The sequence below is a fragment of the Manacus candei genome, unplaced genomic scaffold (assembly GCF_025592945.1).
Source record: "Manacus candei isolate 608988 ecotype Guabito, Panama unplaced genomic scaffold, ASM2559294v1 h1tg000047l, whole genome shotgun sequence".
In the NCBI taxonomy this organism is placed as follows: domain Eukaryota; kingdom Metazoa; phylum Chordata; class Aves; order Passeriformes; family Pipridae; genus Manacus; species Manacus candei.
In genome coordinates this window covers 7,806,683-7,819,838 of record NW_026138095.1, presented here as the reverse complement: position 1 = coordinate 7,819,838, position 13,156 = coordinate 7,806,683, and the positions used below count along the sequence as shown (strand labels likewise).

The window sequence follows — 13,156 nt, the reverse complement described above, 5'->3', positions numbered from 1 at the left end:
TACTACTTCTTACCTCCCCACACACATCAGTAGACCTGGTGTTCCCTCTGGGACATGGGGACAGTCCACAGGACCATTTCCTCCTCTCCCCAGCAGCCCCAGGAGATGGGTTAGAGGAGTTGAGGAAGAGGAGATGAATACACACAACCCCAGCACAAGCTGCAGTTCAGCTTTTATTTAATGGTTGGGGGTTTTTTTAGCCCATTTTTTTCTCCCTTTTCATCCCCCCCTAACTTTCTCTTTTTAAAAAGTAGCAGCAGGGAATTTTTAGTTTCTTCTCTATTGCCAGCCAGCACTATTTTAAATTGCATTTTAAGCTTTTCTGCAGCGCTTCAAACACCTCACACTGCAGGAGAGGCTTCCAAATTACAAGATTAACATCGATTTTAAATTGCTTCCTAAAACACAAGGGCTCCAGAACAGGGATGGATCAAGGGCAGCTGCTGGAGCAGATCCCAGGGGACACAGGAGCTCCTGGGCACAGCTGGACCCCACACTGGATGCTGTTGGCACACCAGAGGCAAAACCAGACCCCGGTTTTGCAGCTGGGACCCCCAATTCCAGGTGAGGAGCAGCACACACTGGGTCCCACAGGACAGGGACCAACTTTCATTTGGGTTGTTGGTCTTTATGAGAGAGGCTTCTCTACAAGGGCATCAGCACTAACTCAACTGGTTCTCCTCCTAACAGCCCTCATTGCTGATCCAGAGAAAACTGTACTATCAGGAGCCAGTGCCTCAAGAATTGCTTGAAAGGAAGGATTTGAACCAGCATTTGCACACCCCAAAAGCAGCCAGAGGAAGGTTTCAGGAAGTTCAGCACCAGCATCGCTCCTCCAGCTCTGCACATCCAGCACTCGAGCCCACAGCCACATTTACAGCTGTCCCAAAAACCTTCTGCTTCAGAAACAGCAGAACTCACTCATTTAACATTTCCAAAATGATTACCATTTCTCCTTCAGCCAAAAATATTGGCCATCCTGGGCCATCCAGTGCTGGGCATCCTGCCACCCTGCTTCCAGGGGCTAATAAATCATCCCCTTCCTCCAAACCCATCAACCTCCACAGAGCCCAGTGGCTGGATCCTTCTGGCAGCAGCAGAGTGGGGCAGCAGCCCCAAGCAGACCCTGCAGGATGAGCCTCAGCTAATCTCTGCTCGAACTGAACCAGGCCCTGGACTCCCATTTAAGCCAGAGAAACAAATAAATCAATGGGAAAACCCAGCTTTTACAGAGGCTGCTATGGTTCCCACTGTGCTAGTTTTATTTTCTGAAGTACCTGCTGCCTCCCAGGCTCCAGATGAATTTTGATTTAGGAGTGAAAAGGGGTAATAAAAGCATAAAGAGCCATTAACATTCCTCCTGGCCATGGTGGGGTGTTGGCTCATCATGCATTGATGAAAATGCCATTTGACTTCCTTATGAGCTATAGAAAATCAATTAATTGATTTAATCATTCCCTGGGAGTCGTTGCTTACGGAGATAACAGAGTGCCAGGGCAGCAGGATGCTGTTCCTGCCTCCTCCAGTGTGGGGACAGCAGGGAAGGGGTCAGTGCACATCCCTGCACCGACGTCTTCACCTCTGCTCCCCCAGACTCAGGAATTTACACTCCCATCTTCCCATAGGTTTGGTGGCATAATTTTTTTCTTCTCTTTAAGCCTGCAGGCATCAAATTCTGAGCAGCAATTCTACCAAATAGCCACTTCTTCAGTAAGAGAAATGTTCACAGAGTGGATTCAGTCTTAACCACTGAAACAGGAGCCCTGACACTTCTTTTTACCCCCCTCAATATGCACTTTCCTCCCCCAGCATATTCCCACAGAAGTGGGCAGTAACCCCCAGTGTGATGTGGAACCCTGTAGATGCCTTTACTTTCCTTATTTTAACAGCACTCATTCCCCTGCCTGCAACAGCAATTTAATAAGAGCAGTAAAGTTCTGCACTTCCACCTGTAAGTCCCTTTCCAAGTGTGGGCAGGGGATGGGAGCACAGTGCACGTTCTGATGGGGGGCACAAGCAGGAGAGGACACATACTTTTTATCAACCCCCACTTTCTCCACCCAAACAAAACAATGGTCTGCTCCCAAAAAATTGCAGGTTAAGGACATCCTGGTGTTGGCCATGGGGGTGCAACCCCAACACAGTGGAGCCAATGGCACTCACGGGTGCTGTGTTACCCACTTAAAAGGGCTCTTGGAGCAACCAAGCATCCAGCAGGAGCTGGCAAAAGGCAATGCCTGAGGCAGAAAGCCCTCACCCTGCATCTGGGTTCTCCATTAACCCCCTTCTCCCCAGCAGTACTTGGACAATAAGGAAGGGGGAGAACAGTCCCGAGCAGCGGGAGCTGCCAGAGTTACCCCCACTTCCCCAGGAAAAATCAAAAGCCCATCAGCCCCCAGCACAGCTTCTCACCAAGGAGATCCTCCCAGAACCAACCACTCCACTTGCACCAACCAGCCAACTTGTCATAGCATCAGCTGGCTGCTCCAGCCTCCAAGGCAGCTTGGAGCGGCTTTGGAAGGGATGGATGCAGCAAGGCTGGAAATGAGCCCCAGGCACTGAAGAGCTGCCCAGCACACTCCTCCCCATGGGTTCCCCCTGGCTGGCACCCACAGGAGACTCTAATCCAGCTCTGGATACAGCAGGAAAAAATAAAGCACTGGGGACATGCAAGACCTGAATGTCCCAGTTGGTGCCAAGGAGGTGCCACACACCCACTGACCCACACCCTCTCCACAGGGACCTGGATAACAGCCCCACAGGCACTGCAGGAAGAGGTGATCAGAGAGGGAAAACCCCTGCTGCCTTCAGAGAGAGTTTTGCACAAGCAAATTCTGGATTCAGATCCTGAGAGAAGCCTCATCCCCCTGCCTGGACCAGCATCCAGCGCCATCCGGCGAGACACGCTCCAGCTTCCACTGATCCTGACAAGCTGCTCACAAGCCGCTGCAGTTACCCAGGGCTGATCAGCAGACAACGTCAAAACACGACACAAGCAGCCCGGGAGAGGGTTATAACTCACTCAGGGAGAAACTGGGAATAATTAGCACCGGATTTGCTGAGCAGAGTCTGCCCAGCTCCCTCCCTCCTCTGCCTGCGCCCCCCGTCACTGTCACTGGCTCACAGGAGTCTTCACAACTGGTTCTCCTGTCACCTTCGCTGTGCATTAAAGGTAGCAAGATAAATTTATAACTCACATGGTTTTTTGAAAGCAAAGGGAACAGGAGCATCCCTGGAATTACACATCTGTGCACCATGTCTCGAGGAAGGAGCAGTCGGAGCCCTCGCTCCCGGGTGCTCTCTCCAGCCAGGTCAGGTAAGAAAAGGGATTCTCAAAGCCACAAAGCAACTTTTGGGTATTTTGCCCCACTCAAGCTCCTGTCAGAAGAAATACGTGCTCTGGAGAGAAGCAGACTGGGATCTGTCACAGATGGCAGTGACCCGAGTTTGCAAATGGGTCCTGAAATTATCTCTCCCAAGAGAGAGGGAACTGGGATGGGAGGGTGAACACATCTGTGTTTTGCTTTAAACCTCCTTCAGGCCGAGCAGCATCTCACTGCAGCCAGGACAGAGCCCAACCAAGCTGTCCCCTCCTCTGCTGTCATCCCTCATGATGAGAGGATACACAGCAGGTCAGGATCATGGACACAGACCTCCTCCTCCTCCTCTTCCTCCTCTCCCAGCACAGCTGACTGTGAGGGAGGACAGGGAGTTTTTCAAGCTCACTCCAAGCACTGGCAAATGCAAGCTTGACCTTTCTGCATCTCCTGTGAGAACAAATGGCAACGTTACCTGGGCATGCTAACCCAGTTGGGATGCTGCTGGAGTACAAGGAAAAGCAGCAGAGACAGGAGCAGGAGCAAAGGACCCCTCTGAGGAGATCATGTAGGTTCTTGTGTTTCTATTTGGCCTCTTTGCTTTGCTCCACAGGGAGCAATTCAAGGGATTGAAATAACACAAGATCCTGTTGCTTCACAGTCCTACAGCTCTGAAAAAGTGATGATGCCCTACAAAACCCTGAGCAACTTCCAACATTATCTTCTGCAGCACAGTTCCCACCCCTCCACCAACATCCCTGCTCTGGAGAGAAACAAAAGGCACAAACAACAAAGCACTCAGCTGTGCTGCACAGCCCTGAACCATCTCCCTCTCACCTCTTCTGCACTCCCTGATGGAAGAAATCGCTTCAGGCAGGTGAGATTCCAGGAACTGGAGCAAGCATCAGCTGCAGGAGAGGCAGAGCACTCCAGCAGCTGGAATACAGGAGGGGAGCTGGGTTTGGGGAGAACAGGGCAGGACTTCTGCCAGGTGATGTTAAACACCATTTCCAGCACAACATGCCTTGGCTGCTGTCTCTGGACCTCCCTTGATAGCCCAACATGGCAAACCAGAGCCACTCTGACACCCCAAGGAAGCCGCAGTGCTCAGTTTCCTCCACGGTCTGCATGCAGGACAAGATACCCCAAGCCAGTAAGGGGGGCTTCCCTAGTAGGCTTTCTCCACAACTTTCCCAGATGCCTTTTTTTTATTCCCTAAAAAAGGAATACGAATGATCAAGTCTCAGAGGTTTTTGCAGCAGATGTTCTCAGCAGTTGTTCTCTGCTGCACTGGCCACCCCCAGACAGACTCCAGGTCAAGTTACCTTTGCCCTGCTGCAGAAAGTCCCAGTGGTGTAGCACTGGGAAACCCCCTGTCCCAGTCCACAAGCTGTTTATTATCCCATCAGGGTCCATATCCTGCAGCCCCGAGGAGAACAAACCCCAAAAGACATCTTGGCAACCCAGGAAAAGGTGCAACAGCCTTGCAGAGGATGTGCTTCACCCCTGCTGTCTTGTATTTTCCAGTTTATGCTCTAAAATCAGCTCTCCACCACCCCTGTCCTTCCTTCATCCCATCCCCACTGATCCCTTTTCCAAGGCAGTTGAGGAAACACAGTGCAGGAGCCCAGCTGTGGTCACCGACAGGAAAACAGCTGGAGATGCTGCTGGGAAGCTTGTTTTGGGGTGGAAAAGGCCAGGTGCTGAGTTCTCGAGCTGAGAAGCAGGAAACACTTGAAAACAGGTTAGAAAGACAGTAAACACACAACTCCAGTCGCTCAGCAAACCACCACTCCCCAAAGGCATCGGGATTCAAGGACCTCAGCATGAGAACTGCTGCTGCAGTTCTCACAGACCCCAAACACCTCCATCTATATGAACCACTCAAAGCCCTTGTACCAAAGCACCACCAAGGTCAGCTGAAATCAAACCAGACCCCTCTGGCAAGAATCAGAAGCCCAGCAGGAGGGCAGAGCTCAACTCCAGCCGATCCGGGATATCAGGACCCATCCTACACATCCCCTGGGTCTGCAGCAAATCCCTCCAGCACCTCATACCCAACCACACAGGAACCAACAGCAAGAGGAATCCAGAGGCTTTTGATTTTTTGAACAAGCTACAGCCGTTCCAGGCACTCTTCCAGCCACATCTAATGGTGTTTTAACACTTAATAACCTGTTTTCCTCTGCTAATCCCCTGCAGCAGCAAACTCCACCACCAGGATGTGTATCCCTACCAAATCCAGCCTGGGGGACCACTGCCAAATCCCTCCTGGCTGCACTGTCAGCACCAGGACTGCAGATTCTGGTACTTTTTCAGGATCAGCCCCCTGCCCCTTAACTCTGGTAGTAAAACAACCCCAAGAAAGATGCTTGGGAAAAAAAAAGAAACACCGAACATCTTAAATTCTAAAGAGCAGGAGAGAAGAGGGCACAAACAACTCAATCTCGTGAGTCTAGAGCCCTTCCCGAAACATCTCCCACGTTCAAAATTTACAGACCTATCTGTTCTCTTTTTTATCTACATCTTTGTTTGCAGAACAAATTCTCTGGGTGGCCATTTCAAAACAAAGGAACCTTTGTCTGTGTTTACTTGACAGCAGCGGATTAGGATAAAATAACTTGCATTTCAGAAGGTTTTTTTTTATTTATTGTCAAGATGCAAAGCCTCTGCTGCATCGAATCACCAAGCAGAGAATCCATCTGAGGAATGATTTCTGGCACACACCGAGAAACTTGGCTTTTGGAGACAACTGCCAAGAAAGGGATTCACATACAAAAATCAAATTTTAAATGGGATTAACTTTTGGACTGTGACATTATCCATTTCTCCTTTTCATGCTCCTGCCTCACATCTATCTTTATTTTGGTTATGACTGGCTGCTCGCACAGCTGAGAAGCCAAGAAAGCCCTTGGCAGGGCGGGGGTATTTTCATGTTTCCCCTTGGATTGCAATATCTGAGGTTCAGGGTTGGGCTGGTCAGGACACCCAGGGAGAAACAGGAACAGCCCCAGCCTAAACTGGACCGTGAGCTTTAGCATTTACCCACAACACAAAGGATCTCTTGGATGCAAACAATTTTTAAGCAAGTGATTTTTTGACACCTCCTGATACTGTGCAGCCACCCCAGCCCTGCAGGCACTGAAGCACAGGGTCAGCTTCCCCTGCACAGCATCAATGCTGAGCTTGGCAGGACATGTGGAAACAACAAGCAGCACAAACAGCCACAAAAGCTGGGATCAGCCCCAGGAAGGACCACAGGACCTGACACTCACTAGCCAAAAGCCTACCCTGCTAAAGACACCAGCTCTGCTGGTAGAGCAGCCCACCTCAGAGTGCCTGGGAGAGGATGCTGCCAGCTTCCCTGCAACATCCAGCAGTTAATGAATAATGCTCAGAAGGGCCCATAAACCCTGTGCTTCGATGAGTCCAGGTGGAGCAGGGAACAGCAGCAGGGATCAGGCTCCTTCCCCACCAGGAGCCCAGTCCCAAAAGATACTTAAGCCTGGGCATGGCAAACATGAGGCCACACACCCAGAACTCCTCCAAAGCCATCAGCCCTGAACCTGTCCATGTTTGTGAGAATATCAGCCTGATCTCCCCACACCAAGGGCTGATCAGCCCAGCAAAATTAACCTCCTGCTCTGAGCTCACCCTCAGCCCAGCACTGTGCATCTAACAGCAGCAGTAACCACCAGGAATATTTCTTGGGTTTCCTTGGGATCCACAACACGTGTTAATTAAATGCCAGTTTGTTATTCAAAAAGACCTTTTGAGACTTCACAGCACTAATAAGCAGCATATCCACTTCTGTTCCCATCCCCCTGACTTCGACGTGCATTCCCACCCTCATCCACGTGATCTCCGCACTCCCCCAGCCAGGAGGGACCTCTGGGGTCGCTTCCCTGACCTCCTGCTCCAAACAGAGGGGGTCAGACCTGCCCACAGCCTCCCGTCAGCCAGAAGTGTTCTCAGAGTCCCCAAGGATGGAGCTTCCCCAGTTTCCCGTGGGCTCTGACTCCCCATTTCCCAGTGCACCAGTAAGGCTGCCCAGTGCACATCATCCTTCCTGACTTTTTCCATGGGTGTGATAGTTGGCTTTTCCAGCCACCAGAGCCTCCCCCAACAGCCACCTTTCACAGGTGACAGAGAGGGGTCTGTACTGACATTAGACAGCTCCTGCCTTGTGCATGTCCTGAGGCCTTGGTCCCGCTCTGCTCTGGGGGTTGCTCACCCCATGTAGCTGTTTGCCCTGCTGGGCACAGCTACATCACCCTGTGGGACAGCCAGTCCCTATGTATCAGTGTCACAGGAAAGGCTGAACCCAGTGTTAAAGAGCTAGAAAAAAACCTCTCAGGTTGCACCTGCCAAGTCCTGAGGACAAAGAATACAACTCTCCTCCAATCTGGCATCCTTCCTCCAGAGACAGGAGAGAGGATGCTTTGTGTTCAAAAACAGTGTGTGAGACCATGAATGAGCCATACCTCCCCCAATAAGAAACACAGCAACAGCCAAATGTGCAGCAATTTATCTGGAAGCAATACTTTGCTTGCCAAATCCACAGAATAAAGGGAAAAAATTGGTTTTACACTGAAATTTTGAGCTTTCTAACAAAGCAGGACTTGCCTTAGCCAGTTAGAGACACGGAGCACATGGAGCATCCCATGGGACAGGATGGACGTGGAGCTGCACTCACCTTCGGTCCGGATGGTGAAGGGCGAGTCCCCCAGGCGTTTGGCAGAGAACTGCCCTCCCAGAGAAGTCATCAGGAAGCACAGGGTAAAAAATCCAATGCCCAGCACGAAAATCCTGTGGGAGAGAAAGTAGAGCTGGAGGTGTGATGAGGAACCAGCTCACTCCTGGGCCAGCTCCACCACCCTCCGCACCTGGGGTAACCCCTCTGCAGGAGCCGCTTTGTTTTGGGGTCTTTGGGACCATCCCAACTTCCCAACTGCTCCATCCCCATGGGTCACTCCACTCAGCACAGGCAAGGAGCATCTCTGCAGCCCCAGTCCCACGAGAGCACACCAGCACCTCACCCCAACCATGGCCAGACCCACCCGTGCTTCACAAGAGCCCCAGGGGGCTTCTGCCAAAACCCTGGCACTGAGCAGGCAGGTTCTGCCTGAGAACACCCTCTGAAATCCCTGCAGCCTGCTCTGACAGGCAGGCCCTGAAGGGGGACTGGAGGACTTGCATCTTCAGTGGGAAAGCTGAGCCAGACCACGACTGCCAGACCAAGATGCTCCACTAGATCCAGCCCAAGAACCTCGACCGCAGGAACCACCACAATGAACAATACCCATGTTCCTCCTGGGAGAGTCCAGAGTAAAGAAAGGCCTTATACCTTCCCTTCCTCCCACAGGATCTAAAAAAAAAAAAAAAACCAAACCCTTTTTTTTTTAAGTAAGATCTTTTGTTCCCCTGTAACTAGGCCACCGGCATTTGCCATTGTGTCTGGCACAGCCTGTGCAGCACGGGCAGATGAGGAGGGACCTGCACTGGCAGCAGGGAGATGAGGAGGGACCTGCACTGGCAGCACACACATGGCCTGGGACCATCCCATCACTGCTTTGTTCATGGCCTGGGACCATCCCATCACTGCTTTGTTCATCCAGGCTGCCAGGAAAGCAGCTCCCACAGGGACACACCAGTCAGGATGTCACCCTGCACGTCACTTTTCGGGGAGTGAAAAGGCTGATGGCAAGAGTTCTGTGCCAGCAGGAGGGTTATTGTGCACCAGGGAGCATAAAGCAGAGCACACTGTGCCAAGGGATGGATGCCTGGCCTCCTTCCAGTGCTCAGAGGTGCTGCCGTCATCTCCGAGACTCCGTGGAGGTGCAGGATCCTCCAATGGACACACAGGAAAAGCCCTGGCAGAGCCACTGCCAAGTGCCACGTACAACAGCTTCCAGAGCCATGGTGTACCAGGGATCCCAGCAAACCCAGGGAAAATTTTAAGAAGGTGAAGGAAAAAAGATATCTGCCAGGCAGCCTTGTGAAAAAACAGGTTTGTCGTCTGATAAATAAATCACATGTGAAACAGGGAGCTGAGGAAGACCTTAGGGGTGGTCACTTGACATTGCTTCCTCCCAGCATCCCTGAGCCAGAGGGAAGCAAACCATGGAGGGCAGGAACCAGCAACTCTCCTTTACAAGCTCACAGGATTATCCACAGGGCTCGGGAGCTGTGCACACAGACCCACAGCACAGCCACTCAACACCCAAACCAGGCTTTTCCAGAGAACAGCTTGCAAAGGACCCCCCCATCTAAGCATTACTACATAGTTAAAAGGCAGAGGATTAGGAACCAGCCACCAACTCTGAGCTACAACACACCAGCATGGCAATTATCTGCCGCTGAAAAGGGCTGGCAAATAAAGTGACCTCCTTCAAAGCCCTTGTTAGTGACAGGAGATGTTGTGAAGAGCTGAAGTACAGGGTCAAGCAGCTCAAGAAGGACTGGGATTCCTCAGGGAGATCTACTGGAGGAGCTCCCAGGGCAGCTCCCTACTGTCCCAGCACAGCATTGCCAGGCTTTCCTTGCCTGGAAAGACTCCTGGGCAGGACATGGCACCCCCGCAGGACCCCAGGAGCTCCCTACCTCCATCCCACCAGCTCCCACGCTGCTGTTGAACAGACAATACACACAGTTGCAAGTTGCAGTGCAAGAACAAAGGGTTTCCTCTGCCTGCTCTGAGGAGGATCAGCCTTGCTCACAGCAGACAGGCACCTGACCCTGGTCCATCCCCCTGCTCCCATGGACCAGCCCTGCCCCATCCCCAGCAGATAAGGGGCACCTGGCCATGGCTCTGGGGGAGCAGCACTGTGCAGCTCCCCACCCCCTTCTCACCTAATCAGGAGGAAAAGCAACACCCTGGGCTCGTCAGCATTAACAAGCTCTGACAGCAGCACACTCAGCACCAACACAAACACTCCCTGACAGCCAGGCCGGGAGATCTGACCCACCTGGGAGAGGGGATGCTCAAGGGCATCACTAAAACTGCCTGACACCCCTGTGCAGGCACTCCAGGAGTGAAGCAGCTCAGGTCCCTTTCACTTCAGAATGAGCCTGCCCTGGAAGGGTGGAAAGCAGTTTAAAAAAGCTATGTAAGTCTCTGCTAATCCGGACTCCCATCCCTAAAGGCCTGGCTACAGGCATGGCTGGAGTGCCCTACAAGCAGTAACTAGTGGAGCACAGCCATCCCCTCCCCAGCAGATGCTGATAAACCATTGAGCTGCAGCACCTGCACACAGAGATGCCCATGGACCTCAGCCCTGATCCCAAAGCAGACCTCAGAGCAGGATTTCCAGAGAGCCGTGGTCCAGCTCCAGCACGGAGGTGATTGTGGAGGCAGCAGAGCATCCCTGATGCTGCAAAGCAACGTGGTGTCCCATAAATAGCTTGGAGAGGGGGTGATCTGGGGACATTAGTGCATTCCCATTATCACACCCTGTTCCCAGCCACACAGCACAGTGCTGGGTCTGGAAAAGGCTCTCAGGAACACAGTGGAGGGGTTTGCAGCACCCAGCTTGGCTTTGGAGGGCTGAATTTGTCCTTAGAGAAGCAGAGGGGGGCCACTGTCTGCCATGGCACTTCCCTGGCAGGACAGGACAACAGCACAGTGGAGAAGAAACAAGCTGAAGGAGGTCAAAGCCCAGCAATGCCCTGCGACCGAGGGTCCTCCCTGGGAGCACATCGTGGCACAAAACCCACCCAAGGCCCCCTCCTGCTGCCAGCTGCCCCCTCCCCCAAGGGACATTTTAACACAGCATCACCTGACTAAGTGCTCTGATCTGATCTTGTTCTTTGCTCTCACCCCTCCTACTGACAACATCTTCATCATTATGCAAGACCTTGTTTACGCTTTTTAATCTTCGTAATTATACTCTGGCAAGGAGTGATGGTTAAACACCAAGCAAAAAGAAAGAGGGGAAGGGAAGCAAAAGAGGGAGAAAACAAAAAGGGGAAGGGAGGGAAAAGGTATAAAGGTGCTCTATTAGCTCACTAGGAAACAAAACCTTTTTCATTTTGACTGGATTACACAGAGAGTAGGGGAGATGCAAGATGCTTTCTCCCTAGAAAAAAAAAAAAAAGAGGGATAAGAGCCTAACTGGAATTGCTGTGTTTGGGAGAGAAGTGGATTGAGCCCAGCAGCAGTGCTCCAGGGAGCATGGAGGGTGCAGATGTGGACTCTCAGCCTGAGGACTCCATCTCTTTTACTTCTGTTGATCTTCTCCAGATGATTAAAGATGCTTGGCCGAGCCTTATCTGAGCAGTCTCTATATGCAGAAAAATACCATGAAGCAGGTAAAACATACCAGTCCCTAGATATTCCAAATTGTCCAAAGGCACTGGGTCCTCTGCCCCAAAATCAAGTCTGACTCCCTGAAGACTATGGAGCTCCAGTGAACAGTAACATCTATCCTGCATGCTGGCTTTGCCTGTCATCCCACGTCACGTTTAATTCATCTCCCAGCACAGTTCTGGTGCCAAGTCCCTCTCCACATCCTCCCCAAACTGAAATGTTCACAGTTCTGGGCTCTGGCTTGGTGCCAAAAGAGAAGGAAGCCAAATTCCCTGAGCCTTTAGTGAAAATTGGAAGTGATGCCCAGTCGTGGCAGATTCTGGCCCATGGAACTGAAAGCTGGACGTGACCAGGAGGGTCTGAGCGCTGAGTTGGGAGGCAGTGGGGGGAGGAAGGCCAGCAGCACCCAGTAGGATGGGGCTGTGACACTGGGACTGTGTCCACAGTGCTGCATCACCCTGCTGGGACCCACAGGAAGAATATTACACAGATGCACAGGGGAAAACAAGGGCTACGGAGAACAGGTAACATCTTTTATTAAACAAGTTTTCAACACCCAAGTCTCTTAAGCCCAGAGGCTGAGCCACCATTCCTACAAGCAGCAGCAGTCAAGTTAATAAAAGATGATCCTTCTCCTGCAAACCTGTTTTTGCTCAGAGCCCAGCAGCATCACAGCACTGCTGAACTGATGCTCAGCCATGGGCATCGTCTTCCACAAAGGGGACCAGAGTGAACTCTCTCACTGATCAATGTTATATCACATGGAAAGCCCAGCTTTGGTTTCCAGCTGGCAAACTTGCCTGAACTCCCCAAGTTCTACAAAACCAAGAGCTGGGCGAGCTGGACCAGGGCTCCACAGTGAATTCGTGACTAAATGTGGCACCACGAAACACGCACGGAGAGATGTGCCCTCCCTTCCCTTCCCCTCTGCTGCAGGAGCTCTCGCAGCTCAGGGCTTTGCACTGCTTTGCTAAGCGTGTCTGGAGGGTGGTTAATGAAATGTTTTGGTGCAAAGGATCAGGTTTCCTGTTCGCTGTTTGACGACAGCAGGGCTGCCAGGAGTCTACACCAGGCAGGGGATCGCACCCCGGGATTCCCTGGAGCAGCCAGGCTTTGCCCAGCCAGCAACAAGGAACCGATTTACATCCTGATTGTCACAATCTACTCCCACTCCTGTAGGTGATCCACACCAGCTGAGAACGTGGGTGCTGATTTTAGGGCAGGGGGTGCTGATTTGTGCCAGTTTACTGCTGGAGCGGGGTAGTGCCAACACTTGCCCATGCTGGGCTGGGAGCAAGGTGACACAGGACTGTGGCATGGGGGGGGGAGTGTCACACTCAGCATGACAGCAGCATGGAGGAGGTGCAGAGGTCCTGGACATTGTGGGACAGCAAAGAGATGGTCCTGAGAATTTCTCCTCTTACAGAGAGAAAGCCTGATTTTTAACAAAGGCAACTCTGCTGGTTCCCATGGAACTGATACTGGTCTGTAATGGTTTGAGAGTAGAAGCCAGCCCAGGTCACACAGACAG

At 51.9% G+C, this 13,156-nt stretch overlaps 1 protein-coding gene across 2 annotated transcripts in view; it reads right to left on the bottom strand.

Annotated features, from left to right (window-relative positions):
• Positions 1–13,156, bottom strand: part of MGAT5B (alpha-1,6-mannosylglycoprotein 6-beta-N-acetylglucosaminyltransferase B) — a 62,321-nt gene that overhangs the window by 47,547 nt on the left and 1,618 nt on the right. For both annotated transcript variants that reach the window (XM_051797488.1, XM_051797489.1), the window contains exon 2: positions 8,014–8,126. In XM_051797488.1, coding sequence (XP_051653448.1) covers positions 8,014–8,126 — 113 coding nt within the window. The remainder of the gene's footprint in view (positions 1–8,013; positions 8,127–13,156) is intronic.